The sequence below is a fragment of the Coptis chinensis genome, chromosome 3 (assembly GCF_015680905.1).
Source record: "Coptis chinensis isolate HL-2020 chromosome 3, ASM1568090v1, whole genome shotgun sequence".
Lineage (NCBI taxonomy): Eukaryota > Viridiplantae > Streptophyta > Magnoliopsida > Ranunculales > Ranunculaceae > Coptis > Coptis chinensis.
In genome coordinates this window covers 111,034,410-111,060,740 of record NC_141458.1, presented here as the reverse complement: position 1 = coordinate 111,060,740, position 26,331 = coordinate 111,034,410, and the positions used below count along the sequence as shown (strand labels likewise).

At 43.1% G+C, this 26,331-nt stretch overlaps 5 protein-coding genes and 1 pseudogene across 9 annotated transcripts; 5 read left to right on the top strand and 1 right to left on the bottom strand.

The window, feature by feature from the left end:
• The first annotated feature begins 499 nt into the window (after positions 1-499).
• LOC147512961 (nicastrin-like) lies at positions 500-5,003 on the top strand. 5 transcript variants are annotated; one of them, XR_015217308.1, is made up of 11 exons: positions 500-736; positions 926-1,186; positions 1,459-1,573; positions 1,966-2,048; positions 2,139-2,348; positions 3,202-3,273; positions 3,601-3,738; positions 3,932-4,016; positions 4,103-4,174; positions 4,279-4,403; positions 4,564-5,003. XR_015217308.1 is itself a non-coding variant. In XM_086599511.1 (10 exons), exons 5-10 carry the CDS (start codon positions 2,223-2,225, stop codon positions 4,281-4,283), a joined length of 498 nt encoding a protein of 165 aa, XP_086455637.1. In that variant the 5' UTR covers positions 502-736; positions 926-1,186; positions 1,459-1,573; positions 1,966-2,048; positions 2,139-2,222; the 3' UTR covers positions 4,284-5,003. The 5 variants fall into 5 exon arrangements, 3 of the variants coding, with proteins under 3 accessions (XP_086455637.1, XP_086455635.1, XP_086455636.1); XR_015217309.1 differs by having other exon boundaries at positions 502-736; XM_086599511.1 differs by having other exon boundaries at positions 502-736; positions 4,279-5,003.
• A 10,177-nt stretch (positions 5,004-15,180) lies between these two features.
• Positions 15,181-17,257, bottom strand: LOC147512960 (zinc finger protein ZAT9-like; annotated as a pseudogene).
• Positions 17,258-19,696: 2,439 nt separating this feature from the next.
• On the top strand, positions 19,697-20,353 carry LOC147512959 (uncharacterized). Its single transcript, XM_086598835.1, has one exon. It carries the CDS (start codon positions 19,697-19,699, stop codon positions 20,351-20,353), a length of 657 nt encoding a protein of 218 aa, XP_086454961.1.
• Positions 20,354-20,691: 338 nt separating this feature from the next.
• Positions 20,692-21,423, top strand: LOC147512958 (uncharacterized). Its single transcript, XM_086598834.1, has one exon. It carries the CDS (start codon positions 20,692-20,694, stop codon positions 21,421-21,423), a length of 732 nt encoding a protein of 243 aa, XP_086454960.1.
• Positions 21,424-23,111: 1,688 nt separating this feature from the next.
• LOC147512957 (uncharacterized) lies at positions 23,112-23,666 on the top strand. The gene has a single exon (XM_086598833.1). The coding sequence runs from the start codon at positions 23,112-23,114 to the stop codon at positions 23,664-23,666; it is 555 nt and encodes a 184-aa protein (XP_086454959.1).
• Positions 23,667-24,203: 537 nt separating this feature from the next.
• On the top strand, positions 24,204-24,698 carry LOC147512956 (uncharacterized). The gene has a single exon (XM_086598832.1). It carries the CDS (start codon positions 24,204-24,206, stop codon positions 24,696-24,698), a length of 495 nt encoding a protein of 164 aa, XP_086454958.1.
• Positions 24,699-26,331: the final 1,633 nt, after the last annotated feature.

The following is a 26,331-nucleotide window of genomic DNA, read 5'->3' as shown; positions in this document are numbered from 1 at the left end:
ACTTCCCTGCACATGACTGGTAAGCTTGTTGGAGCGTCTTGTTGTGAAATTGCTTTCGATTCATGGCAGGTATTGCTCGTGATCGAGGCCACCGAATCATTTGGACTCACGGTTCGTGAAGTAGGTCGAATCGTGTTGTTTTCAGTACCGCTAACGGCAGTATTCCCTCGCGTGCGGGACACGTGTAGGGAGACGAGCGGTTCAAGGAACATAATGATGGCGGGCAGATGGCGTTTGGCGTTTTAAGGTAATTATGAGGCGCTTAGGAAAAGACGTTTTCTATGGAATAAAAACTGCTCATCGAATACCAAAAAGGTAATTGCTCATCTTCTTGCCTAAGCTTAACTCTGTCTTCTCGCTCTGCCCTTTGCTGTGCACTACCTTCGTTGCTGCTTCGTAAGGTATGTTCAATCTCACACTACACCATAAGGGCCAATTTGTAACAGACGATATTTTCGATTTCTAATGGATATATCCATAACCAATTAACTAACGGATATAATTGTTACTTATCAAGTTCTGCATTAGTTTATTTCTTTTTATATTCTGAATTGTTTTTCAATTATTTTTCTAGCAAATAAAAGGCAAAAAAATAAAGGAGTAATTGTTCTACCCGACTAGAACTCTCTCAAACCCCGACTCTCTCCATGCTATTCAAACCTAGGGTTCCAAAAATATCACCTGGATATGAAGATGAAGACGACGCATCTGGTTCGATTTTCGATTAAAACCGGAGGTACACCGTTATTTCTCTTCCTCCCTTGAAAGTTTTTCTACTTATTGTCACTCAGTTTGGGAATTTTATTTTGGATGATTGAATTGAGGAGCTATTGTTGCAGAAGTCAGTTTTTCAAGTGTTGGGTTTCATGTTTAGGATTTTTGTTAATAAGTCTTGGAAAATAATAAATCTTGTTACTTTGTGAAGCTGTTGTGTCCGTCTATGTCGAAGCAGTAGTGGTGTTGGAAGATGAGAAGGTGGACATGGGGTTCATCTCTCGTTTCTTCGGTCGGGACCCTGCTACTGTCAAGCTCAACAGACACTTAATCGGCAGTGTGTCGTCCTCTTCTTCTTCCCTCACTTGGAAATTCCTACTCTCCTTCTTCGCCTCTCGCGGTTTCCCCACAAGCTCGACTGACAATGATCTTATTATAGTCCATGGCCAGCTCTGCAACTCCAGAACCAAGAGTAAGTACTACTATCGTTATTCACTCTAGTTTTTGTTTCTTTTCTTACTACTTGTTAATTTGCTTCTTCTGTTCTGGTTAACCTTACTGGTGAAATCGGTTGTGCGAGTAAGTATTATATATATATATATATATATATATATATATATATATATATATATATATATATATATATATATATATAGTGTTAAACTCATTTTATTAAATTCTCGAAAGTATTATGTATAAATAATAATAATTATTATTAAAGCATATGATGGTCAATGTTATCAGATCCCGACCGAGAAAAAGTTGTTGCTCTAGTGGTAAGACTTAAGGATGTTGATAAGTTGACTAGTCCATCTGCGGTTTTGGTGTCACAAGATGAAATGGAGAACTTCTTTAACAGGTATGGATGTTCTTGTTTTATTTATTATTATAGTAGTTCATGCTTCGCCATTGTGTTACCGCAGCCTGTGGTGTGATATGGAAGATGTGTAAATAATAGTTTCTTTGTAGCTTGTGCTAGAATTTTGTGGTTGAGTTAGATGTTTATTGGTTTTAAATTATTCTTGGTGTGTAACATAAATCACATTGATGTTGTTGTGCAACACGACGAAATAGCAAATGCACTTTTCAATGGCACTTTTACAATTGCATAACCATCTCGACAATGTTACTTCTTGTTATAACTTCTAAGCTACCAATATATATTATTCATGGTGCTCAATATTGCTGATGTTTGATTTGAACAAATTCTTTGCACTTAACAATGTTAAGTAATATATGTTTTTATTTTAGTGTATTAAACGATCACCACTTTGCAAAGAAAGTAGCTGGTGTTTTGGTTGAATCTGGAACTGAAGTCCCAACCGCGGAAAGAGGTTAGCTCTGTAGTTTTTTATCCTTATTTTCAATTTTCTATCTGTTTGAACAAAGCAATTAATAGTTTTCAAACTTTCTCTTCCTCATAGGATTTTCGCCTGTTGAAAAATTTCCACAAGTCAAATTTGCACCTTACAAGAACGTTGATTATATATGAAATCCAGCTGTAAGTCATGAAGTGCATGAGATATAGGGAGGTGAAGTATATGGGGTTCTACCTTGGTAGCCGGAGATTCCTAGCAGAAGTAGATAAGCATTCAGATGTTGTTCATGGCCTTAACATGACTCTAATCGAGCTGGTATTCTTCTATTTTTGGTATAGACTACTTTCAGGAACACATTGAGCATAAAGACCGTAGTCGGGTATTATCTATTGTAGTGCTTTCTACATCCCAATTTTTAACATATTTTATAATAGGTGTAATATGGGATAAATTTACATAATGGGATCATTGTATGTTTCGGTTGTTCTGATATGGGTTATCACACTTCACGTTAAGATTCCAGGAAGTGCTAATTTTTTTGTAAAGAAAAATCATCATCTATTGCAGATTTAAACTTTTGAGCTTAGTTAATGCTTATTACTGATAGATATAAATAGTGTATATGAACTGGTAGTTTGAATGTTTTGTTATGGAACAAGGCTTTCTTCACTAGTAGGATCATGTTGTTGTCATGTTGGTACCGGTTAATACTTATTTCTTAATTAGATTGTGGAATTAGATTGTGGTGTAACAGTTTGTTACTCCTTAAATTTAGAATGATATTAGAGTTTCTGTTTTGTGCATTGAAGTTGCTAGGATTTCGTTGAAGAAAGAGGGCTTGACTTGAGCTGCATAATTCAATTGCAAAGTGATGAAACTGCTAGTGGTGCAACGTTAGCATCCAAAAGTTTAGAAAGTACTATTATTTCTTGGGAGGGCCATGCGAAGTTACCAGTGGTATTAGGGAGTGGATTGTGTATATTGTTAGTAAAAATTTCGTCACTTTCACCATTTGAAACCTCATTCTCTTACTTCGAGTCATTTGCATCTATCTATCTTCATGCCTGCATTCTACTGCCTCGTACATAAAATTCTACATTCTAATTTGCAGCTTCAGTCTTCTCCTTAAATTATAATACGTTTTTTTATGGTGGATGTTCCTAATTAGGTCATGGAAGTTGGATCTATTGGCAAAGCCTTTGATCGTGGGATAAAGTCCTTGTTCGTCCATGCCGCAGGGGTGAGAGTGTAGTCTATTATTTTAGCAGAATATCAGTAATATGCATAATAAAATTATTAAAATATCCATTCCTATTTTTTCTTTGACCAATTAATATATACTCATTGTAGCTTTGGAATTATGTGTGAGACATTTTTTGTATGCTGTCCAATTGTGGACGTTTTCTAGGAAGAAATTGGAAAATTGCTACTTGATATACGAGGCACATAATATTAACATAAGATCCCTAATGACTACATTGAAAGGACTCAATAAACTTGTTAATATTTCCGTGCACAAGTCATTTTTCCTTGTGTTTTTTCTTATCTCTAGTGTTTCTTTCTATAGGGGTCATCTGCCGCAAATAAGACATTCGATGCATTCCAGTACGCTCATGAATCACTTGGTTCAAATATTAAGATCTCGATGGCCAGTAAATCAAATCCTGGAATACCTCCATCTTCGTTGATGTCATTCCTTAGAAAGGTTGGTTCATTGAACTAGATTTCTCAAATTATTGTTCCTACACTCCTTTGATTCTTAGGTAGAGGAAAGATGATAGATGTACTGGTGATAGATCTGAAAAATTTCAAAATATAAAACGCTTGTGAACTGCTCTATTCATTTTTGCAAGTTTGTTTGTTTAGCCAGTCTTTCTGAAGTTAGTTTTTTCTCCTAGGACTCTTCAATTTCTAGAATTGTCTTGGAAGATTTCAATACTGCCTTCACCAACAAGTTTTACCACAGCCGCTTTTATGATCTATGTGAGTTGAGCTATTTTTATGGGTTGCAGCTGATTTTTTCCACAGCATTTATAATTTTATTTATTATGTTTTCTACTTTACTGCAGCAAACATTAACTCCTTTGCAATTGTAACGTCCGCTTCTTGTGGGCTGGTGAAGGATTATATTGGACCCACCAGTAACTATCCAAACAACTACGTTGGTGTCCTTGTGGGAGAACTTTCCACCGCACCATTACTTGACTATGTTAGTAATATATCTAGATTTGTATGGAACTTTCAGGCTGAGAGAACATCTTTACCAAGCGAGAATGCAAGCATTGCTTGTTCAACTTGCAGTAAGGTTGAAGTACGTATGCATTAGGTCCGAAAAAAAGGGAAGAGCACATGTGTTGTCTCCACGACGAGGTACTTTACTACATACATAAAAGTAAGAGTTACATGTTGGTTAAAAAAAAGATAACAGAGATCATTTCAGGTAATTTCTTGATGTTAGTGAAGGATGAGCCTTTACTTGATGTTAATTGCAAGTGTGCACTAACTAATTTCTGCAAGTCGATCATTTCAGGTACATTCCTGCATATTCGACCCGGTTGAAGTTTGAATATGGAGTATGGCATGTTCTACCACCGGATGCATCTGATGTCATGGTCGGGCATGGTCGACCCAGTATGGACAGAGAGCTTCTGGGATGTAATTCAGCTTCATGTTTACACAGTCCAGCATGCGACTTATGACCATCTAATTCTTCTTGGGGGTATTATTGTTACTCTTTTGGCTTACCTTGCAATAATAGTTACCAGGACTGTTTTGACAAAGGCACTTAAGCATGACTGAAAAAGAAAATAAACAGGAAGAAAAAACTCGCAGAAATCCTCATGACGTGTTGGGGATTCATTAACATAGACAAATCTGATTGGACTATTTACAATGAAACATGTCTAACTGATTGGTTTTGAGATTCTTGATTAGATTGATGACTATATTTTTATAATAATGTTTAATTGATTGGTGGTTTTGTTTTTTGTTATTCATTTGTTGATTAAATTTGTGGAATGTGATCTTTATATCATATTTGCTAGAACTAGATGTGCATGGTGGATATTATTTGACCCAGGATTTTTTTTTTTAATTTTATTGGCTACAATTTACTAACGGATATTTCCGTTACAAACAATAGTGAAGTAAATAGCACATCCATTACTAACGGATATATCCGTTAGAAATGACAAATTTAATCGGGCCATCAACAATTATCTATCTGTTACAAAGAATGTTAGTAACGGATATAACTGTTACTAAAATTATTATCAGTAACGGTTATATCCGTTACTAATTTTAGCCTAAGTGACAGTAACGCCCCAGAGCTAACGGATATAACCGTTAGTAAACGCCTTTTCTGGTGTAGTGTCATCTGTGAATGGTATTCCGTTGAGAAAAGCTTGGGATAAAACTTTAGCTCATGTGACAGTACTTTTGTTTCCTAGGTTTTATCATGGCAAGATGTCGTCCATACAGGGGGAAAAAGCGACATGAGGGAAATGTCCCTCCGATAATGGAGAGGATGGAGTTTGAACCCCACGTGCATGGTGATCGTGGTAAAAGAGGAAATTTCTTCTTTGTAGAGTCGAAGGGTCATAAGCGACCGAGGAAATTTGGGCGCCCGGTGGCGGCATTGTGTTTAGGTCGCCCGCGGCGGGTAGGCGATCTTGAGCGCCACGCTTGCGAATGTAGCGACCTGAGGCAAGGTCGCCCAGTCGCTGGTGAGAGTTCGTCCCCGCGATGTGCGGATGTGGGGAGCGAATTCTACTACATGGGGAAGACGGGGAAGAAGCGTATGGTGAAACGCCAGATCGGTATAGCTTCCACTTTCGGCGCCCATAGCGACTAAGCGTTACGAAGGGATCGTCTTTGGATGGTGACAAGGCAGAGGTGAAAGATGAGGACATGGAGACGCTGCTGGGGACGATGGACATGGCCGCTTGTTTGGTGAGTTCATGATACACTAGGTTGTTATGTCAGTTTCCAAGGCAATTTGAGTCTTTAACTTCATTCGTGCAGTTTCTTGTAGGATATGATAAGTTGAAAGATGTTGTTCAAAATGCCGAGAATGATGATAACCCTCACGTTGAGCTAGGGTGTATGCGAGCTGCGTGGGGGGGCTGACAAGAGGAAGCTGGAAGTGATGACTACCAAGTACCGAGCGTTCACTGGCGAGAATCTTTGTGTTAGTGATCGACGCGGTCGAGCTAGAAAGGGAATTAGTCAGTAGTGATCGCTTATGCTAAGAAATGCCATAAGGTGGGCTAAAGCCGAAGAAGCGTGATACCGAAGCACGTGGTCGCCCTACGCCGCGGACGGACGAAGTATGGGCGCCACTGAAAAGCGTATGAAAGCGATGAACAAAGGCATGAGATGCGTGTGATCTTTGAGATCGCCGCGACACGGCTTCTACCGGTAGCGGCACGAGGAGGATAAGCATGTAAATGGCGAGATTTGATGATGTGATCTACCTTTGTCTCTGTTAGCCAGAAATTGTAAGTACTGTTTACATTTTCCTCTCTTATATGAGAGTTAACAATAGAGCTGTGTCTTCAGGCTTGCCTGAGCAGTTCGCCTTGTTTATTAGGAGAACTGGTTTCCACGAAAGTGGCAGTTCGATACTTTGCTAATTTTGTAATAGACATCGATCTGTATTTTCTGGGTAATCCCAGCAGATCGGTGGATGTAGTTGTTGTGATGATTGGTCATATATTGTTACTGGTTGTGCTCCGCATGCATGTTACTGTTTGCTTGTATGTGACTAGCGTCTTGCGTATGATGCATGTGGCTTGCAATAACTAAGGAGCGTGAAGTTTAACTTAGAAACATGATCTGCTTGTGCTTAGCGCTATCTGTCTTGTTTATCATGTTATAAGAGCAGAGATATTAGGAATATGCTAGCTGCCCTGAGTATAAGACTGATAATTCTTGCTCAAGTGTGTTGCGCTGAGTTGTAGGAGTAAGACTCAGAAGAATGTTATAGTCAGGCCGATCGTGGGGGCCTGTACAAGTGTGAAGCACATGGAAAACGCTTTCATATAGTCGACTCTAAGATTGTCGACGAACGATGCTCTGGGGTTTGTAGAGTCTGCGAGCTCCAGAGAGCTGTCTGCTCGTGGAGAGCGTTCTCGCTTAGTCGATCCTAGAAATATAGGTCCTCGACATGATAAGAATTGGAGAGGCTATGTAGCCTGTAAGCTCCAGAGAGCTGTCTGCTCGCGGAGAGCGTTCTCGTTTAGTCGATCCTAGAAATATAGGTCCTCGACGTAACAAGAATTGGAGAGGCTATGTAGCAGCGTGTAAGCTCGAGAGGAAATGCGCTTCTTTTACGGAGGCGTTCTCGTTTAGTCGATCCTAGAAATATAGGTCCTCGACGTGACAAGAATTGGAGAGGCTATGTAGCCTGTAAGCTCCAGAGAGCTGTCTGCTCGCGGAGAGCGTTTTCGTTTAGTCGATCCTAGAAATATAGGTCCTCGACGTGACAAGAATTGGAGAGGCTATGTAGCACGTGTAAGCTCGAAGAGAGGTATGCGCTTTCGCGAGGCGTGCTTCGTTTATGAGAGCGTATGGCGCGTTAAGCGTGTGAGGGCGGGGAAGTATTCTGGTCGTGCATCGGATGCGAGCTGTAGGACGTTTTGATGCCAGTAAATGGAATAGCTTATACTAGGTAACATAAAAATTTAACGTTAAACTTACAGTGCTTAAAAAAAAACAGAATCTATAACAACAAAGGTTTTATTGATAAAATCTTTTCAGCAGATAAGTATTCTATGGGCGAGGTAACAATTTCCCTTCTTGAGTTTTTATCCAGTACGCTCCGTTGCCCACAACACGTTCTACGATGTACGGACCTTCCCAATTAGGGGCTAGCTTGGAGTCGTCTTGTGTCTTTTTTAGCACTAGATCACCAGGCTGGAAAGATCGAGGATGCACTCGTTTATTGTAGGAGTTCTTAAGGGTTTGTTGATAAGATGCGACTCGGATGGTGGCTAAGTCACGCCGTTCCTCGAGCAAATCGACCTCTCGTGCTAAAGACGAATCATTGTGTCCGGTCTCAACGAGCTTTCGGACCGAAGTAAATAGTATTTGTCGGCTCGATGGGAATGCGGCTTCGTGCCATAACACAAGGAGAATGGAGATCGCGCGGATCTTGGACCGAAAGGTTGTGGTGCGATGAGCCCACAAGATGTTCTCAACCGGTTCGACCATTGGCTCTTGTTCTTTTCAATCTTTTTTCTTCAAATTTTCTAAGATGGCCTTTGTTCTTCGGCTTCCGCTTGACCATTACTCACGAGCGTCTTGTGGAGTAGAAAATGCATGAACTATCTTCCACTTTGCTAGAAATTCTTTAACGGTTCTGCCTTTGAATTGGGGTCCATTATCCATTACGAGTGTATGTGGCAAACCAAATCCGGTGATGATATGAGTCCAGATGAAATTTCGGACATGCGATTCTTTGACATGTGCTAAAGGAATGGCCTCGACCCACTTAGTAAAATAGTCGGTTGCCGCTAAGACGAACCGAAAACCAGTGCTTTTCTGGGGGACGAATGGTCCCATAATGTCCATGCCCCACATGTGAAATGGCCATGGGCTTGCTATATTGATCGGCTTCGCGTCTTGGTGAATGATGTTAATGGCGAATGTTTGACATTTTAAGCACGAGGGGCGACGCGGCTTTGGCATCGGTCCGCATCTGGGGCCAAAAGTAGCCTTGGGAAATTGCCTTGTGGGCTAAAAGAGCGACCTCCGGCATGGTTTCCACATTCTCCCTCATGGATTTCGCAAATATCAATTGTCCCCGCCTGAGTAATACATCGCAAGTGTGGTCCACCCGGCCAGATTTTCTAAACAACTTATTGTGCGACGCAATAATAACGGCGTGCTTGATATTAGATTTGTCTAGCTTTGTAGTGCTCTTCTTACGGGGCGTGCCCGATGGATGTAGTCCATGATGGGGAACGCATCCGTGTCCGCTCTCAACTAATCTTGAGGAGAGAGGATCGGTCGGCTATAACTAGGGCATGCTCGACACGGTATGCAGTCGGTCGACTACCTCAATGAGGAGTTGTCGTGGAACTTGAACTTCGGTGTTTGAAGTGGCTAGGTAAGCTAGAACATCTGGCGTGGCGGTTCTCATCACGCAAAAAATGGTGTATAGTAGATCGCTTAAAAGAAGGCAACAAATGATGAACGACCTGAAGATACTTCGAAAGGTTACCTTCCTGAGTAGTGTACTCTTTAGCAATCTGGCGAACAACCAGTTGCGAGTCACTAAAGACTTGAAGTTCTTGTACACCGAGCTGTATTCCGCCTCGTTATTGGAAGATGCGAAGTCGAGTCGGACTTATTTTTCAACCATAATTCCTTCGGGAGACACCAAGATGACCCCGATGCCACTCCCTCCAGGGTTGCTAGAGCCATCTACAAAGAGAGACCAGATTGATTTGACACGCTCTTTGTCAACCACGAGCTCCATCGCTGGTTCCCAGTGTGGGTCCTTAACAGGGAAATCGACGAGGAAATCGGCGACGACTTGACCTTTCTGAGATGTGCGAGTTACAAACTCCATGTGGTGTTCACCGAGCTCTTCGGCCAATACGGCCATACAAGTAGTCTTGTTTTCTTTGTGGAGGATTTTCTTCAATGGGAGGTCGGTCAGTACTTTGATCGGATGTGCTTGGAAATGCGGCTGAATTTTCTTGCGAATCTGACAAAGCAAGTACGGCTCGTTCAAGGAAAGAATAATTCTTCTCAGCTGGCATGAGCGTCTTACTTGTGAAGTAGATCGGTTTTTCTGAATTGTTCTCCTCTTTGAAGAGAACTGAACTGATAGTGAAATCGGATATTGCCAGGTATAGCCCCAGTGTCTCTCCATCTATTGGTGTGGCTAAGACGGGAGGCGTGGTGAGGTATTCTTTGAGAGTGGCGAATGCTCGGTGGCATTGATCGTTCCATGAGAACTGCTCGCCTTTCTTGAAGAGTTGTAGGAACGGACGACACTTGTCCGGCATACGGATATGAATCGATTAAGTCACGGTGACCATGCGGACAACTTCGTATCCGCTTATTTATGCGGGGTCAGGCATGTCTAAAAACGCTCGGATTTGGTCTGGATTTGCCTCGATCCCGTGCTGTGAGACCTGATATCCAAGAAATTTACCAGAAGACGCTCCAAAGAGGCATTTCTCTTGGTTCAACTTCATTCGAGTGTGGCCTAACGGAGAACGCTTTGCTTTCGAGGTGAGTAATATGGTTGATTTGCTTTTTGCTTTTGGCGACCATGTCGTCGATGTAAACCTCCATGGTCTCTCCTAACATGTCTGGAACATATCGGTTACGATCGCCGATATGTTGCTCCGGCGTTCTTAAGGCGAGCGGGAGGGGCGTTATAACAATAAATACCTTGTTCGGTAATGAGCGAGGTCTTCTCTTGATCTTCCTCGGCCAAGTGGGATTTGGTTGTATCCGTATGCGCATCCATAAAGGAAAAAGTTCATGTCCGCGAAGTCCGTGCGACAAAGTCGGTCAACGCGTGGTAGGGAAAACTATCTTTCGGTGTTTCTTGATTGACATTCGCGGAAATCGACGATAAAGCGAACTATTCCATTCTTTTTGGGGACCGCCCACGATGTTAGCGACCCAATCGGGGGTGGTAGTCGACTTTCGATGAAACCGACTTGCTTGAGTTTGTCGACCGTCATTAATGGCTTTCAAAGCTGGAGAGATAACGGCGGAGAGGCTTGGCCGGTTTAGCATTAGGACTTACATTTAATCGATGACATGCTACACTAGGGTCTATACCGCACATCGACGCATCGATATCGACCGGCGAAAACATCTTTATTCATAGCGGAAAATTTACAAGTTGGGCCTTGAGTGTAGGGTCAAGGTTAGCCCCTACATATACAAACTTGGGGTCATTATCAGTTCCTAAGTTCACTCGCTCTCTGTCGACCTGTTGAGGTGCTTTGGGGTGGCGGCGGCTTCTTCCGTGTGGTGGCACCGCTGCGGCGACTTGAGGGGAGTGCATTGATTCACTGGCTGGATGGGGTATCGTGGTGGCGAGGGGCGGGGAGCAAGGGATGGAGTATTTGTCGGCATGGAGACTTGTTGTGCGACACATGGCTGTGAATCCATTGGGATGCCAACTGGTGAGATAACAATAGTAGAGGGGTCTTCCGGGGGCGTGACTGTGGTATTAACACCAACTGACGCGACTTTGGGAATCCGTTCTGATGGAGCGGCAACGGTTGGATTGACTTCTGGAGTGTAAGTGGACGACCTCATCTTCTTACTGGAGCCCCCAGCGTGCTGCTTTGATGCGTTGGCTTTGACCTCTGCAACCAGGTCTTTGGCCATGGTATAACTGGTGGGCTCGCTACTTGTGTGGAGTGGTCTACTGTCGATCGTTCCTGCTGACAAGATTTGGTTACAATGATATGCTTCCAGTTGATTGCTTCTCAGTTCCATCAGTCCTCTGGGGCCCGGGAAACGGAGAACTTGATGCAATGTCGAAGGTACAGCTTACATTTGGTGGATCCATCGTCGTACTAATATGGCATTATAGGGCGGTTGGATGTCGAGACTGTTTGGCGCGTATTGCGGTGACTTTGTCCTCTTTAGATCCCACCGATCTTTGGAAGGATGATATCAGCGGCGTGGTCGGCCCCGAACCATTGAACCCATAAAAGGGGCAATCGGATCTATCGAAGCTGACTTGGGTAAACTCGTTTCTTGGAGAGTGTGGTAAAATAAAATGTCGCAGGAACTCCCCTGGTCGATCAAGACGCGCTTTACTGTCCAGTCGCTAATCTTGACGTGGACGACTAGTGCATCATTGTGAGGAAGGCAGACCTTGTTGAGGTCGGCCTCTGTAAAAATGATATCTCCTGAATGGCGACCTGAGCGAGGCGGAGCATGTGCTGCTAGGGAAGTAAAGTGATACACTTCTTGAAGAGCGCCAACACGACGTCTCTTCTCTCTGGATGAAGTAATTGAATCATCGGGAAAAGTAATCATGTGAATTGTTCGAGCATTGTCACTATCTGAGGAGTGTTGTCTTCGCTCGTGACGAGAACGATCTTGGGGACGTCCTCTAGTGTGGGGGTGAGCTTGAAAGTCTTGATGGTGACGACGAGGTGGAGATCGACTGCGCACTCGGCGAGGTGAAGATCGGCGGTGCACTCGGCGAGCCATGAGCTTATGACGCAAATCACCGTTAGGAATGTTGGTGTACTGTTTAATGTGACCAGCTTCGACAAGGTCTTGAAGATAGTGCTTAAGCCCCCAGCACACATTGGTTTCATGACATTTAGCTTTGTGGAATGCACAGTATGGCTTGTCAGTCGATCGATCTTGGTTTGCTTCACATCCGGCGAAGTCACGAGGCTCGGCATTGGATCTTGTCTAGGATGTAACTAGGAGAGCGTGTCAAGACGGCCCGAATTCTGTTGTTATCTGTTGGGTTCCCGCCTTTGGTGCCGTGACTGGATCGCTTTTGGCATCGCGGGGTATAATCGAGATCGATCAGCGCCTGCCGGTTCTCGGCTAAACCACTGGATCGCAAACTTTCTTGCAACTTGATATACTTGTCAACCCGAAACGCATTCGGATAAGCGTTTCAGGCGTTCCTTCATCGGCGCCGGACGGAGAGGTCGGTATTACGCACTTTCGGCAGGCGTTAGAAAAAATGCCGGTGTGGCAAAAAGACTCTTCGATCCGCTTTCCATACACAATAGTTGGCCTTGAACCGCTTCTAAGAATTGGCGAATGGTTTCATCTTCCGGAATGATAACTGGAACAACGAATCAAGATCGGCCTTCTTTTCGTCTCATTTGTGCACATATTGGCTAGCAAGCAGGTCGATAAAGGCGCTCAAAAGTTTTAATAGAATCGGGTTCGAGAGAAGAACCAATCAAGTCGCCATCCTTAAGAGGCTGGCCGGAAATAGTCGGCCGATGAAGATGATCAAACTCGAAAAGAAGCGTAGAGGGCCAAACTTTGAATGTATCGAGCCACATCTTGGCCGAGGCAGTCTTTGCCATCATACATGGGGAAGCGTGGGTGGATAAAATCTTGAGGAGAGGGTTTCGAGAACGTCGAAGATCGAATCGGGGTACGGTATGTCTTGAGCATCTTTTGAACAATTTGGGTTGCATCCTTTACATACGCGACTCGCCTATCCTATGTGACAATTCGTTAATCTGCTGATTAACCTCGTTGATGCCGTTTTCCGCAACATTATCGACTGGTTGCTATTGATAAATGTCGACTTGGGCCCGTAAAGCAGCATTTTCTTGCCTGAGCAAGGAAAGACTTTCGTTTGTTACACCCAGTTATTCTGCAAGGTTTTGAACCTGAGCTTCGAGGCTGACCATGCTTCGTGGGCTTGAGAATTGCAGATTTTTGAGTTAGGGTAACGTGATTTCTCAAGTAATCGAAACCACAGACGGCGCCAATGTAAAGGAGTGTTTTGGTTTTCCTTAAGGTTTGCGAATGGAGAGAGAAGAAGGTTGAGATTTTCTGAATGGACCGAGTTCGCTTATGAGCGAGCTGCCTACGTATCCTCTTGTGGTTTTTCTTTTTTAGGGGAGAGAGGAATCAGGTCCGACGTAGTTCCAAATAGGTGGTATTTATAGGTTTGAGGAAATGTCAATCCGAGAGACACGTGTGTCTCTTGCCCACGTGTAAGGTGGAGATCGTGAATGAGTGTTAGGCTGGTTGTATTATAAGTCGTGTGCTGATTGGGAGTTGGCGCGGTAATCCCTATTTCCCGGTGGTGGGAAGTACAAGTAAGATTTTGGTAATGATTACTCCTGGTGGTGACTTTATACGAAGCATTCTGTTTCTGCCATGTGTTCGTACCGTGACATCTTTGTTCGTACCACCTACATGAAAGGAGCTGCTCACAGATCGGTCTTGGAGGTCGATGTCTTGGGTTCACCTATGCTGCGCACATGTGTGTTCTCAAGGGAGCTGCTCACAGGTCGGTCTTGGAGGTCGATGTCCTGAGTTCGCTTATGCTCCACGCGTGCATGATAACTTTATGAGGATATCACTCCCCTACAATTGGCACACATAAGGGAGTAGAGATCAAGCGTTCGTTTGAGCGATTTGTAGGCGAGTTTGTCCAACGATTGCCGTTCTAGCTACTTGCATTATTCCCATAGTTGATCCTGCCATTACTCTCTCTGTTTTTATTTCTGGTGGACGTTCTTCTGATTCAATTTACTGAATTTGTTTCTCTAAATTGGGATCCTAATCCTTTTATAGCCCACACGATTGCCGAAGTTAATTGGGCTTTCTAAATCGGACTGGAAAGCAATTTCGGACGGGTCTGTATTTGGCAACTACCCTCTTGGGCCTGTATCTAAAATCTTCTCTGACTGGAACTTTTTTTTTTGAAAAAGTAAGCTGGGGTTAAAGTATACCCCCACCTGATATTATTGCAAAAAGTTAAACCTTACAAGCTAAGCCTCCCTAAGAGTTAGATCATTGAAAGGAGGAGCACAAAGACACTATATCGACAGGCTTCAAACCTAACATACATAAGATAACATATTAGTCATCCTACAATTGAACTTAAGAAAGTAGAGATGATAATCCTACTTTCTAGTCATGATTTCTTTAACAATCTTAGAATGATCCTTTCTAAAATGAGCCTGTGCTTTCTCATAGTTGCAAAAGAAACCTTCGCAAGCACAACACACATAAGTAAGTCCCAAAGTATCATCCCAAAACTCTTTGGTGTAGTTTTCAAGATTTCTCATCTTCTTGTTTTTCATTAACGACTTTACCTTCTTCATCATAGCAAGCGTAGGCTCTATTTCTCCTTAAGAACGCTCTTGGATCCTTTTGCTTCTTTTTGGCTTCACAGTATTCCATTGATTTTGATCCTTAGAAACCTTAGAAACTGTATGTCCATATTTCTCGTGTCACAGACTCACAGTTACTCACATAGTCAGTCACATGTAGTCAATATATATAAACTGGAACACTGGGTGAATGAAATAAACGAATTGAATATATACTCTAGGAAGGAGTTGGCATTAATTTGTCCAAGTGCTACTTGCCTACTTCTCTTAGTTGTTTCTGATTAGTACATATAAATCACACCACTCCAAGTCTCCAACTTCCATTGACTAATAATTTAGATTTTATTTCTGGATAGGGACTTTCATTCGTCCCAACAAAGAATTACAAGTGATGTAATGAAAAAGATGATATATACTTTTTAATCAATTAGGTACAGTTTAATTTTACTATACAAAATACATTGATGTAATACTTTCTTTGTGGTTAAGACTTCATGGGTCAGCACCACTTACATTAGTACTAGTACCAATCCCCACCTGCAACCATTGTGAGGAACCACTTTCCGTGTTCACATCCTTCAGATCGCTTAATTTTGCTAGTTTGACCTTACTATCTGCTTCATCATCGACACTAATAGGCAAGGAAGCATCAACAATATTGGTGCTTGGGTTGTCGTTTTCATTGTCGTTATGGTAATAGTTGTGGCTGTTGTCATTATCATTCTTTGCTTCCACACCTATCCATGGTTGTAGAAAAATTTCTTTTGGGACTTGAAAGCTTAACGGACGCTTTTGGTCTTGTCTATTACGAGCGTTATCATCGACTGGAGCTGGAAGATTCAGATCGAGATGACCGAACTTGTTGAATGTGGTTTTAGGATGAAACTGCTGCACTTGGTCTTCAAATTGCGGAAACTTTGAAAGAGAAGTATCATGAGTTGAACTGGAGGTGAGCCAGTGACACCTTTTGTGACCACCCAAAGCTTGCCCTGACGAAAATATTCGATGACATATTGTACATTCGTGAACTTTCGATTTTCTCTTATAAGAGAAGCCCAGTGTGAGTTGAGGGCATTCTCCGAAGGTAGAATTGTGGTAGACTTGGGCATGAAGGAGTATTCATCGTTGATCACATCTTCATCCATTAAGCTTTCATCAGGTTCGTCTTGCCTTGCAGCGAAACATCCCTTGACCTTCTTATGACTAGCCCTATGTCCTCCTAAAGCTTGATGAGAAGTAAACACCTTCTTGCAAGCTTTGCACTCAAACAACCCTTTAGCAACACCTTTGGCCTTATCACTGGACACTCGATTAGCTAAAGAAGGAAAAAGTATATTGGATTGCGTCGCTCCTCCTTACTAGCTGATGCACATGATTCCTGATCAGTTTCCACCAGAAATGGATCAGTTTGAGCATTAGATAGCATCACTAGGCAATTTGCAAGATCCTCTTCTTCACTATATGGACGCAACGTATCTAAATCGTCTACTTGGACCCTCCTGGTTCTCTTCCCTTTAGACCAATTACCACATCCCCTTCGTGTTCCATCTTCATCATCAAAATCTGGTGAGGATACAAGAGCTTCCACATCCACCGAGCTACATTTTCCATGCTCTAAGAACGATTTCCATGAAGAAAATTCTTTACCACAATTTTCACAAGTGCGACAACTCTTAAGCCGATTTGCATTTGTCCTTAATGAATACATTCTCTTGTTCGAAGGTGGTGACCTCCCTTCCTCCCAATCACTAACGGGATCTTCATCATCTACATGGCCATAGTTCTCATCTCCAATCCCATGAGCTCTCATGTGCCCACCTAAAGCTCTTCCACACATAAATCCTTTCTTGCAAATTTTACAAAAATGCTTAAAACTAGCTTGTTGATCAACAAATGCTGCCATGATACAGTGTATATGTGACAGAAGGAGATAAAGACCAGTAAGAAGAAAAGAATGGGATGTTCTTGTAAAATGATGTTAATGTGTTTGAATGGTGAAAATAGGTGTGTCTAAAGTGAGAAGGGGTGGAAGTTATTCCTAGCTTTTAGTTGAAGTATTGGCTGGTCAAGGGTGGCAAGAAGTGAGAGGTTAAAACCAACTAAAAAGAGAGTGCAGTTCTGAGTATGTGACAAGTGGATTTATGATATATATGGTAAGAGGAAGTGTGACTTGTTCTTGGTTATTCTTGGCCACCACTGGTGGTGGAGCGCCACCATGTGAAGAGTTATTACGGTAGTGATGAGGTGTTTATGTGTTATGTGGGTAAGAACTAAGAAAAACTAGGGTGTCAGAAAAACTGTGAGTGAATTTCGTTTGAATTGTACGGATGGGTGAAGAGGAGTTGTTCTACTTGTAACTGCCTACCTATTTGTATCACTTCAATTCCAAACCAAGAAAACAACATTAGCTTCTCCTTTTCTTTCGGTTGGCTGATAAGCTTTTCCAGTACTAGAGATTAAATGTAAACAAATAAATAAAGCCTAAATAAGAGCAACAGAAAATAAATTTACAAGGAGCAAGAGCGTTGGTCAACTCCGTTCAAGGAGAGGGGTATACATAATTTCACTGCAGAAATGCTAGGAGGCAACACACTAATGAGTTGCATACACCTTTAATTTCTAGTCAATCTAAAGGAGAGTAACACTAGTACTATTTCTTAGGACCCCTATATGATTTGTTAGGAAATATGGCCGAAGGTGGGTTTGTATCATTAACTGAGGGTGGTTTGTATCATCTTCAACAACAAACTCTTCTTTCTTTTTTGCCCATAACACAGAGTAGTGCACTAGTGCCCCCGAATTAAAAATATATATATATATATATATATATATATATATATATATATATATATATATATATATATATATTCCAATTAAGCTGCAAAACAACACAATGTTATTTAAATATTTGATGCAGCCAGATACATTAGATGTTTGTTCTGGAAAAGAAAATTCGGAAAATATAGTCCTCATCTTTCAAATAGTTTTCTAAGCTACTAATTTCGATGGATTATGACATATGGTTCATACTTGAATTAGTGTAATGCCTAAATCAATAGTATATTGTTTTTGAATTGAAGATTAACAGATTATGATGGTAGGAAAATAGGTGAATCTGCAACGTTCGCAATAAGTTCTTAAAAACATTGTCATTTTCTTTTGATACATTTGTACTGTTGATACAAGATTTTTCATTCTAAAAGTTGGTTTTGGAGTACTTCTAATTTAGGGAAATCAGTTTACCTTGTACTAGTAACAGAGTCTTTTAAGGCGAGGGCTGAAATAACCACTGTAAAAGCAGTTCCAATTGGACCGACAATAGAAACAAAGACAGGCCCCTTCTTCTTCATGGCCCATGCCTGGAAGCTACCGTAGGCTCCAAGCACAACACCGATAATTGGAAAACTGAAAATAGGTCTAGGGGGAATGGACATACTCTAAGAGCATCTCCAATGGGGGTGTAAACCGAATAGAGTGGCAAGTTTACACTCTAAGTGTCAAAAAACTATCTAATGGGGTGCTAAACCGTAGGTAATTGGCTATTAGTTGATAGAAAGGGTGGGAAATTTCCCATCTCGCTATCAGTTGATAAATAGCCCGGACGACACTTGAATACACGTCTGAATAAAAGAAACATTCGGACGTCACTTGGTGTGTCGTCCCTATCTATTTCTAAAGTCACAATTTAAAATTTTTAAACTCGGACGTCAATTCAAGTGTCATCCAAGTTTAAAATTTAACTTTTTTACACTTTTCCATTGGAAACAATAGATAATGGATATTTATGGATTATACAATAATTTATAATTAGAGTTGTAAAATCCTAATGGCATCTAGGTGGAGCCTATGTGGAGGTGTAATTTTACACCCCCATTGGAGATTCCCTAAAAGGGGTAGCTATGAAACTCTCGTTGAGTCCAGTCAGAGCCAAGACCTAGCAGCGCAGGTGATTTTGCCAATCCATATTCCAGGAACCAAACACAGCTTTAATATGTTGTGTAAATCAGTTAACCAGTGGCCATATTGCTATATTCTTCGTTTAAGAAAATTAATATACTCTAATGCAGGAATGGTGGAAGAGCAATTGGTGTTTTACCAGTAATTAGGTAGCATATGGTCTCCATTGATGAACATAATGTATTAATGTATAATATTGTAGAGGCCATATTCCTGACATATGAGATTATAGGTGGTAAGTGGGCCAGAGGCAATTTAAGAAGGAGGAGACATGCTGCAGTAGATCAGGTTTGCGGAACCCTAACTGCTAGAAAACCGCCGCGACATGTGGGGGGACAGGGGATGCTGAATTAAAAAGAGATCAACGAACGACAAGAGGCGGTTGGAGAAGTGAAAGAAGAGGAGAGATAAAAGAGTGAGAGAGAGAGAGAGAGAGAGGAAGAGGAGGAAAAGAAAAAACGAGAGAGAGAAAACATTAGTACCAGTAAGTTTATAGGTTGTAATTTTTGATAATACATTTGGCGCCGTCTGTGGGGACCTAGCGAAAATGGCCATCATAGCTAAAAGAGCAGTAGGAAGACCTAAGAAAGAAGTGGTTCGAGAGGCGGAAGAAGAAGCAGCGAGCGTAGAGATAGAAGGAGTAGGGGAAGAAGAGACATCGGAGGTGGCGGCGGATGGCACCAGACTCCTTCAAGAGGAGATAGTCAGGTTACGTAATGAGAATGATGGGCTGAGAAAAGAAAGGGAGTCCACCCAGGCTGAAACAGAGCGGAGGGATCTGCAGGCAGTGAAATGGAGGGGGAGAATGAAGAATTTCCACCCGTGGGCATGGAACAAACAGCGGGCATCACGCTGGAGGTTGTACAGGTGATGATTGAGAAAGATATGGAAGCGAATCGTGGAGCAGAAAAAGTGAACCAGAGTGCAGTGCAGAAAGAGGTTGCGAGTCTCAATAAGAATCCATTGGCATATTCGATTTGGAATTCTGAAGTGCCTAAGAGGTTCAGCCAACCATGGTTTGAAAGGTATGATAGGAAAGGAGACCCGATAGATCATCTACATCACTTCCGGCAACAGATGCCGTTATGGCAGAAAGGCAAGTATGATGGACTCCGATGCATGATGTTCCCAGCAAGTCTTAAGGGAGGAGCCTCAGATTGGTATTACAGATTAGCATCGAGGAGCATCAGCAGATTTGAAAAGTTAGAGCGCGCCTTTGTCGATCACTTCATACACCAGAAGCGGAGGGTGGTCGATATCGCCGCTCTATTCAATATCAAGCAGCGGTCCGCGGAATCATTGAGGGAGTTTTTGTGTAGATTCAAGGAAGAGACACTGAGAGTGGAAAATTTGGATGAACATACAGCGGTCATAGCCTTCCAGCAGGGTTTGAGGCAAGGAACTAGAGTCCACGAGTCGATTTCCAAGATTGAAATCACCACTTTGTACGTTTTGTACCCGAAGGAAGAAAAATACATACGATATGAGGACATAATGCAGAGAAACGCAAAGGAACATAAGAGATCGGGGAAGGCAATCTGACTGTGGACAAAGATGGCCAGGAGGGATAAAGAGTAGTAGAGGAAAAGAAAAGATTTCATACTGAGGGGCGGAGGACCGGGGACGAGAGAAGCGGTGATCGTGGTAGGAGGGACATTCGGGAAAGAAAATCGTACCGCGAGATAGAGCAAACTCCGCTTAACAGGCCTCTAGAGGAGATCTTGTTGCTAATTAAGGGGCTGAAGTACTCTGAAGGTCCGCGGAACACACCAGGAGAGATAGAAGGGAAACCATTTTGCGCATATCATCAGATCCAGAACCACGCAACAAATGAATGCTATGCATTGAAGTATTTGGTGGAGAGGATGATTGAAAAAGGAATGCTCAGAGAATTCGTCACTGAGGTGCGTCAAGCTGAGAGGTTGCCTGCACCTGCAAGAATCTTAGGTACTATCAATGTTATTTTTAGCGGGGAAACACTTAGGAGAAATGTACACCGCGAAAAGATCAGAAAGACAGCAAGTTTGCAGCAGGTCAATGAAGTGGTAAGCATACCGCGGTTAGTTAGTGGAACCGCAAAGGACAATGAAACCATAATGTTCACCCCAAAGGACCTGGAGTCAGTAATTTCACCGCATGAAGATGCATTGGTAATCACTATAGCAATGGGAAACTATCTGGTAAAGAGGGTGTTGATAGACTGCGGAAGTTCGGTGGATCTGCTATTCAAAGGAGCCATGGAGGAAATGAACATCGATAGAGAACAGATGAAAGCACCACAAACGAATTTGTTTGGGTTCAACTGCAGTATGACCGAGCCCATGGGGGAACTAGTTTTACCAGTGACTGCTGGTCCGACGACTGTATTCACCAGGTTCATGGTGGTGGACACAAACTCCCAATACAATGCAATCCTAGGGAGGCGATGGATTCATGAGATGAGGGCAATTCCATCGACATATTACCAGGTAATCCGGTTCCCCACAAATGGAGGGATGTATGAGATAAGAGGGGATCAAGTGGCCGCGCAGAATATCCACCAGGTGACAATAAAAAATATGATCCGAGGAATGAAGGGGGAGGGCGTGGCTCAGGAGCCTGGAGTGGCATAGCAATTACAGGAAGCGGCTTTAACGGCAATATACGAGCCTCCACCTGGACCGAAAACTTTAGATGAGATTGAGATAGTGAACCTGGGGGTAGGAGACGAGGAGAAATTTACTTCGGTAGGGTCTGAGTTGCCAGATATATGGAAGAGTAAGCTAGTACAGTTTTTGACAGAGAATAAGGATATATTTGCATGGGTGATTGAGGATATTACAGGGTTAGATCCAGAGTTTGCATATGAATGAAAATGCTAAGCCAGTAAGATAGAAAATGAGAAGCGTGAGGTCGAAGTACGCTGAAGATATTCGCGAAGAGGTTACAAGATTGAAAGGGCCCGGGATAATTAGAGATGTTGAGTTCACAGAATGGTTGTCGAATGTGGTTGCGGTACCGAAAAAGAATGGCAAGGTTAGGATGTGTGTTGACTTTACGGACGTCAATAGAGAATTTCCTCAAGATTGTTACCTAATGCCTCGGGTAGATGAGCTGGTAGACAGAACGGCAGGGTTCAAGATATTCTCTTTTATGGACGCGTCCATGGGATACAATTAGGTCGCGATGTACGGGCCAGATCAGGAGAATACAACCTTCGTGGTGGAAGGTGGTACCTACTGCTATACGAGGATGTCATTTGGGTTAAAGAATGCTAGGGTCACATTTCAGTGGTTAGGAGAAAAAATGTTTGAGGGTAAGATTCGGAAGGGGATGGAAATTTATATTGACGATATGGTGGAAAAAAGCATGTCAGAACAAGAGCACTTAGAGGGACTCCAAGAGACTTTCCACATACTGCGGAGGTATAAACTGAAGCTCAACCCCGAGAAATGCACCTTTGGGGTAACTTATGGAAAATTCTTGGGATACATAGTAACATATCGCAGAATAGAAGCGAATCCCGAACAGATTAGATCACTGATAGATATGTCGTCCCCTTAGAACGTGAAAGAAGTGCAACAGCTGGCTGGCAGGGTCGCGACATTGAACAGATTTATTTCAAAATCATCGGATAAATGCCGACCGTTGTATCGTTTGTTGATAAAAACTCTGGATTTCCAATGGACAGCGGAGTGTGAAGAGGCCTTTCAAGAGTTGAAAAGTTATTTGGGAAAAGCACCTTTACTATCACGGCCGGAACAAGGGGAGAAGCTGTTTTGTATCACGGGAGTTTTGAGTAACGCAGTGAGTTGATCCTAAAATGCGAGTGGTGGAAAAGGTGGAAAAGCCAGTTTACTTCCAGAGTAAAACCATGCTGGACGCGGAAACCCAATACAACAGAATCGAAAAGTATGCTTTGGCCTTGATATTTTCAGCCTTAAAGTTGAAGCCCTACTTCGAGTCCCATTCAGTGGTGGTGATAACTAATTTGCCATTAAAGCAAGCGTTTAAAGCAGACAAATCAGGCAGAATGCTAAAGTGGGCGGTGATGCTCAGTTGCTATGAGATTCAATACCAGATTCGAATTGCAGAAAAGGCACAAGCCATGGCAGAGTTTTTGGCATAATTTCTAGCCGAGGACCCAACTTGGGGAGAGGAAATGGTCATGGAATAGGAAGGGGAGTTGAGCCGCGATCCTTTGGATCTTTGGGACCCGCGGAATGGATGGAGAGTTTTCGAGGATGGATCCGCGACAGATACAGGGAATGGAATTGGAGTCATACTGGTGACGCCGGGGAACAATCTGCTAGAGTTGTCGATGAAATTGGGATTTGCGGCTTCTAATAATGAGTATGAATATGAGGCAGTGATAGCAGGTTTAAATCTTGTTAAAGATCTGGGGGTGAGTGAATTGTCGGTTTACTCGGATTCAAACTTAGTAATTTGTCAGATGAATGGAGGATTTATGGCCCGTTGCCCAAGGATGGCGAAGTACCTGGAAGTCCTACAAAGAAAAGCAAACAAGTTTGACAAGATCAGGTTTGCACATCTCGGCCGCGGTGAAAACAGACATGCCGATGCATTGGCTTATGTGACCGTAGTACTTCTTGGAACAGAGGGTCGATCAATTGAAGTGAGGGTGCTAAGCAAACCAAGTACTTCAGAGGAGGAAGGCGTTTGGCTTACTACTGAGAAAGAGCAAGGATGGATGACACCCATTAAAACATTCCTGATGGGAGTAGAAATAGAAGACAAACACGAGAGACGAAGGATGGAACAAACGAGTCAAAGATACACATTGCTCGAAGGGGATTTGTATAAAAGGAACTTCAACGGACCGATGTTGAAGTGCATAGGGCCGCAGCAGATATAGGAAGTTTTGGCTGAGATACACGAAGGGGATTGCGGCGATCATTCGGTGCGGGCACATGGCGACCACTGATTGATATCACAGGGGTACTTTTGGCCACATATGAAGAGAGATGCCATAGCATATGCCAATAAATGTGAGAAGTACCAGAGATTTGCACCGCTCATACATTCGCTAGCAGAGCCGTTACATAACGTGTTCAGTCCTTGGCCATTCACCATGTGGGCATTGGATATAGTTAGGCCGCTGCCCATGGCGAGTGGCAAAAGAAGGTTCATGTTGGCCGCTACTGATTATTTTACCAAGTGGGTAGAGGGAGTAGCGTTGCAACAAGTTAAGGAAGAAAATGTGAAGAAGTTTCTATGGGAGAACATCATATGTAGGTTCGGGTTGCCGCACACAATCATCGCGGATAATGGAACCCAATTTACTGGGGAAAAGGTGTGAGAGTTCCTTCAAGCATTTAGGGTGAAATAGGGGTTCTCAGCACCATATAATCCAGAAGGAAATGGGCAAGCAGAATCTTCAAACAAAATCATAATGGATAATATAAAGAGAAAACTGGAGGAGCGAAAAGGAGCATGGGCTGACGAACTGAGTCATGTACTCTGGGCATACCGCACCACACCGCGAACCTTGACTAATGAGTCACCATTCACAATGATGTATGGGGTAGAGGCAGTCATACCAGTGGAAATGATAGTATCTATGACCATAACCAAAGCTGTAGAAACGGGAAAGAATGAGAGGATATTAGCCAGTGAGCTGAATCTCATAGAAGAAAAAAGAGAAATAGCCCACATACGCTTGGAGGAATATCATCGGAGGTTACAACAACAATATGACAAGAGAGTGAAGCCGCGCACCTTCGAAGTTGGAGAGTTAGTTCTGCGGCGCATTACACCAGCCACGAGAAAGGACAATGAGGGTAAACTGGGGCCCAACTGGGAAGGACCCTATGTCGTGATGGAAAAGGGTACCTTTGGAACTTATCGATTGCAAACTTCAACTTGGGTGAAGATCGAGAAACCTTGAAACATTAGAATGTTGAAAAAATTCCATGTATGAGATGAGGATTGTTAATTTTGTTTACTTATCATATAATAAAGCGCACTTCTTCCATATGTCTTATGAATATGAACAAAGGAACACAACTGGCTTGGGGGAAAACTGAGCTGCCCCCACAGCGAAGGGGACGAGCCCGTCGCGGACTAGGGTCCGAAACAAACTGAGGGCAAATTGAGCTGCCCCCACAGGCTTCACAGCCATCCAAAGACAGCGGATGGGATGAGCCCTTTGCGGACTATAGTCCAAATCAAACTGGGGCAAACTGAGCTGCCCTATAGGTTTTACAGCCATCCAAGGACAGCGGGGGGGATGAGCCCTTCGCGGACTGCGGTCCGAATCAAATTGGGGGCAAGCCCGTTTGCCCCACAAGGCTTCATAGCCATCAAAGGACAGGGGGGAGCCCTTCGTGGACTACGGTCCAAATCAAATTGGGGACAACCTGAGCTGCCCTACAGGCTTCACAACCATCCAAGGACAGCGGGGGAGATGAGCCCTTCGCGGACTACGGTCCGAATCAAACTGGGGGCAAACTGAGCTGTCCCCACAAGGCTTCACAGCCACCCAAAGACAACGGGGGGGGGGGATGAGCCCTTCGCGGACTATGAATTGAATCAAACTGGGGGCGAACTGAGCTGCCCCATCAGGCTTCCCAGCCGAACAAAGACGGACAAAATGAAGTAAAAAGATATAGGACATCTTGCACTACTAAGTAAGTTAAGTTTTCAATTGTGAAATTATGGGAAATATAGTAAAATTTGAAGTTCAAAGGACCATAAGTTGTAACCTGCTGGGATTACCCAGAAATTCAGGCGAAATTTATATACATAACGCAAAATGAGTAGCAATCAAAGTATATCAAGTGCAAAGAACAAAATTACAAAGTTCATTCAACATTCTAATCTTCAGGGTCATGCTCATGCTCTCCCGTCAGCTGGCCTTCAGACACATCCTTCTATGAAGAGACCTCATCACATCCCTCGCAATTGTAAGATCATCATCCTCGGCAATGGGGGAAGTGACCGCGCTGTTAGTAGATATGGGTAGCACAGGCATAGCAGAATCGGATGGCGCCAACGTTTGAGTATCAATGACTGGAGGCGGAATTATGGGAGGGGGCAGGAGAAGAAGGCTGCCAGCAGTAGTAAGCTCTTCAAGCTGTTGCTTCAGTGCACGTCCAATCTTTTTCTCAGCTAGGACTCGAAAGCGGTCAGCGGCCTCCTTCACAACTTTGTCCACAGCAGCCTGAGTGGAAAGCCTGTCCGCCTCCCTTTGACTCTCCATTTTGGAAGCGACCCCCGATACATAATCGTGGTGCTTATCCTCAGCTTGCTGGAGCGCTTTCTGAGCCTTCACTGTCACGATGCGTAGATCGTCTCGATCCTTCTCCAGCTTGTTATACTTCATTTTCCAGCCATCAGGACCATTAATTTCCTGCTTCACGATCTCCAGAGAGTCCAATGTACTAGTCAAGCCGCGCACCACATACCCAATGTCCAGGCTCAGCTGAAAAACAATATTCCTTAGCAACGAATGTAGCAGATTTGAGAGAAATAAATAAGAGGAACCTACCTTTTCCCAATCGGTATAGATAGCCGATCGG

What these genes read in the sequence shown, in the direction of transcription:
- LOC147512961 (XM_086599510.1), top strand. Translation starts at nt 2,223, where the DNA reads ATGAAGTGCATGAGATATAGGGAGGTGAAGTATATGGGGTTCTACCTT. An exon ending in TGATGTCATTCCTTAGAAAG is followed by an intron (nt 3,739 to 3,931) that starts GTTGGTTCATTG and finishes TTTTTCTCCTAG; the next exon opens with GACTCTTCAATTTCTAGAAT. An exon ending in CAGCCGCTTTTATGATCTAT is followed by an intron (nt 4,017 to 4,102) that starts GTGAGTTGAGCT and finishes ACTTTACTGCAG; the next exon opens with CAAACATTAACTCCTTTGCA.
- LOC147512959 (XM_086598835.1), top strand. Translation starts at nt 19,697, where the DNA reads ATGGAAGCGAATCGTGGAGCAGAAAAAGTGAACCAGAGTGCAGTGCAG.
- LOC147512958 (XM_086598834.1), top strand. Translation starts at nt 20,692, where the DNA reads ATGCTCAGAGAATTCGTCACTGAGGTGCGTCAAGCTGAGAGGTTGCCT.
- LOC147512957 (XM_086598833.1), top strand. Translation starts at nt 23,112, where the DNA reads ATGAAATTGGGATTTGCGGCTTCTAATAATGAGTATGAATATGAGGCA.
- LOC147512956 (XM_086598832.1), top strand. Translation starts at nt 24,204, where the DNA reads ATGGATAATATAAAGAGAAAACTGGAGGAGCGAAAAGGAGCATGGGCT.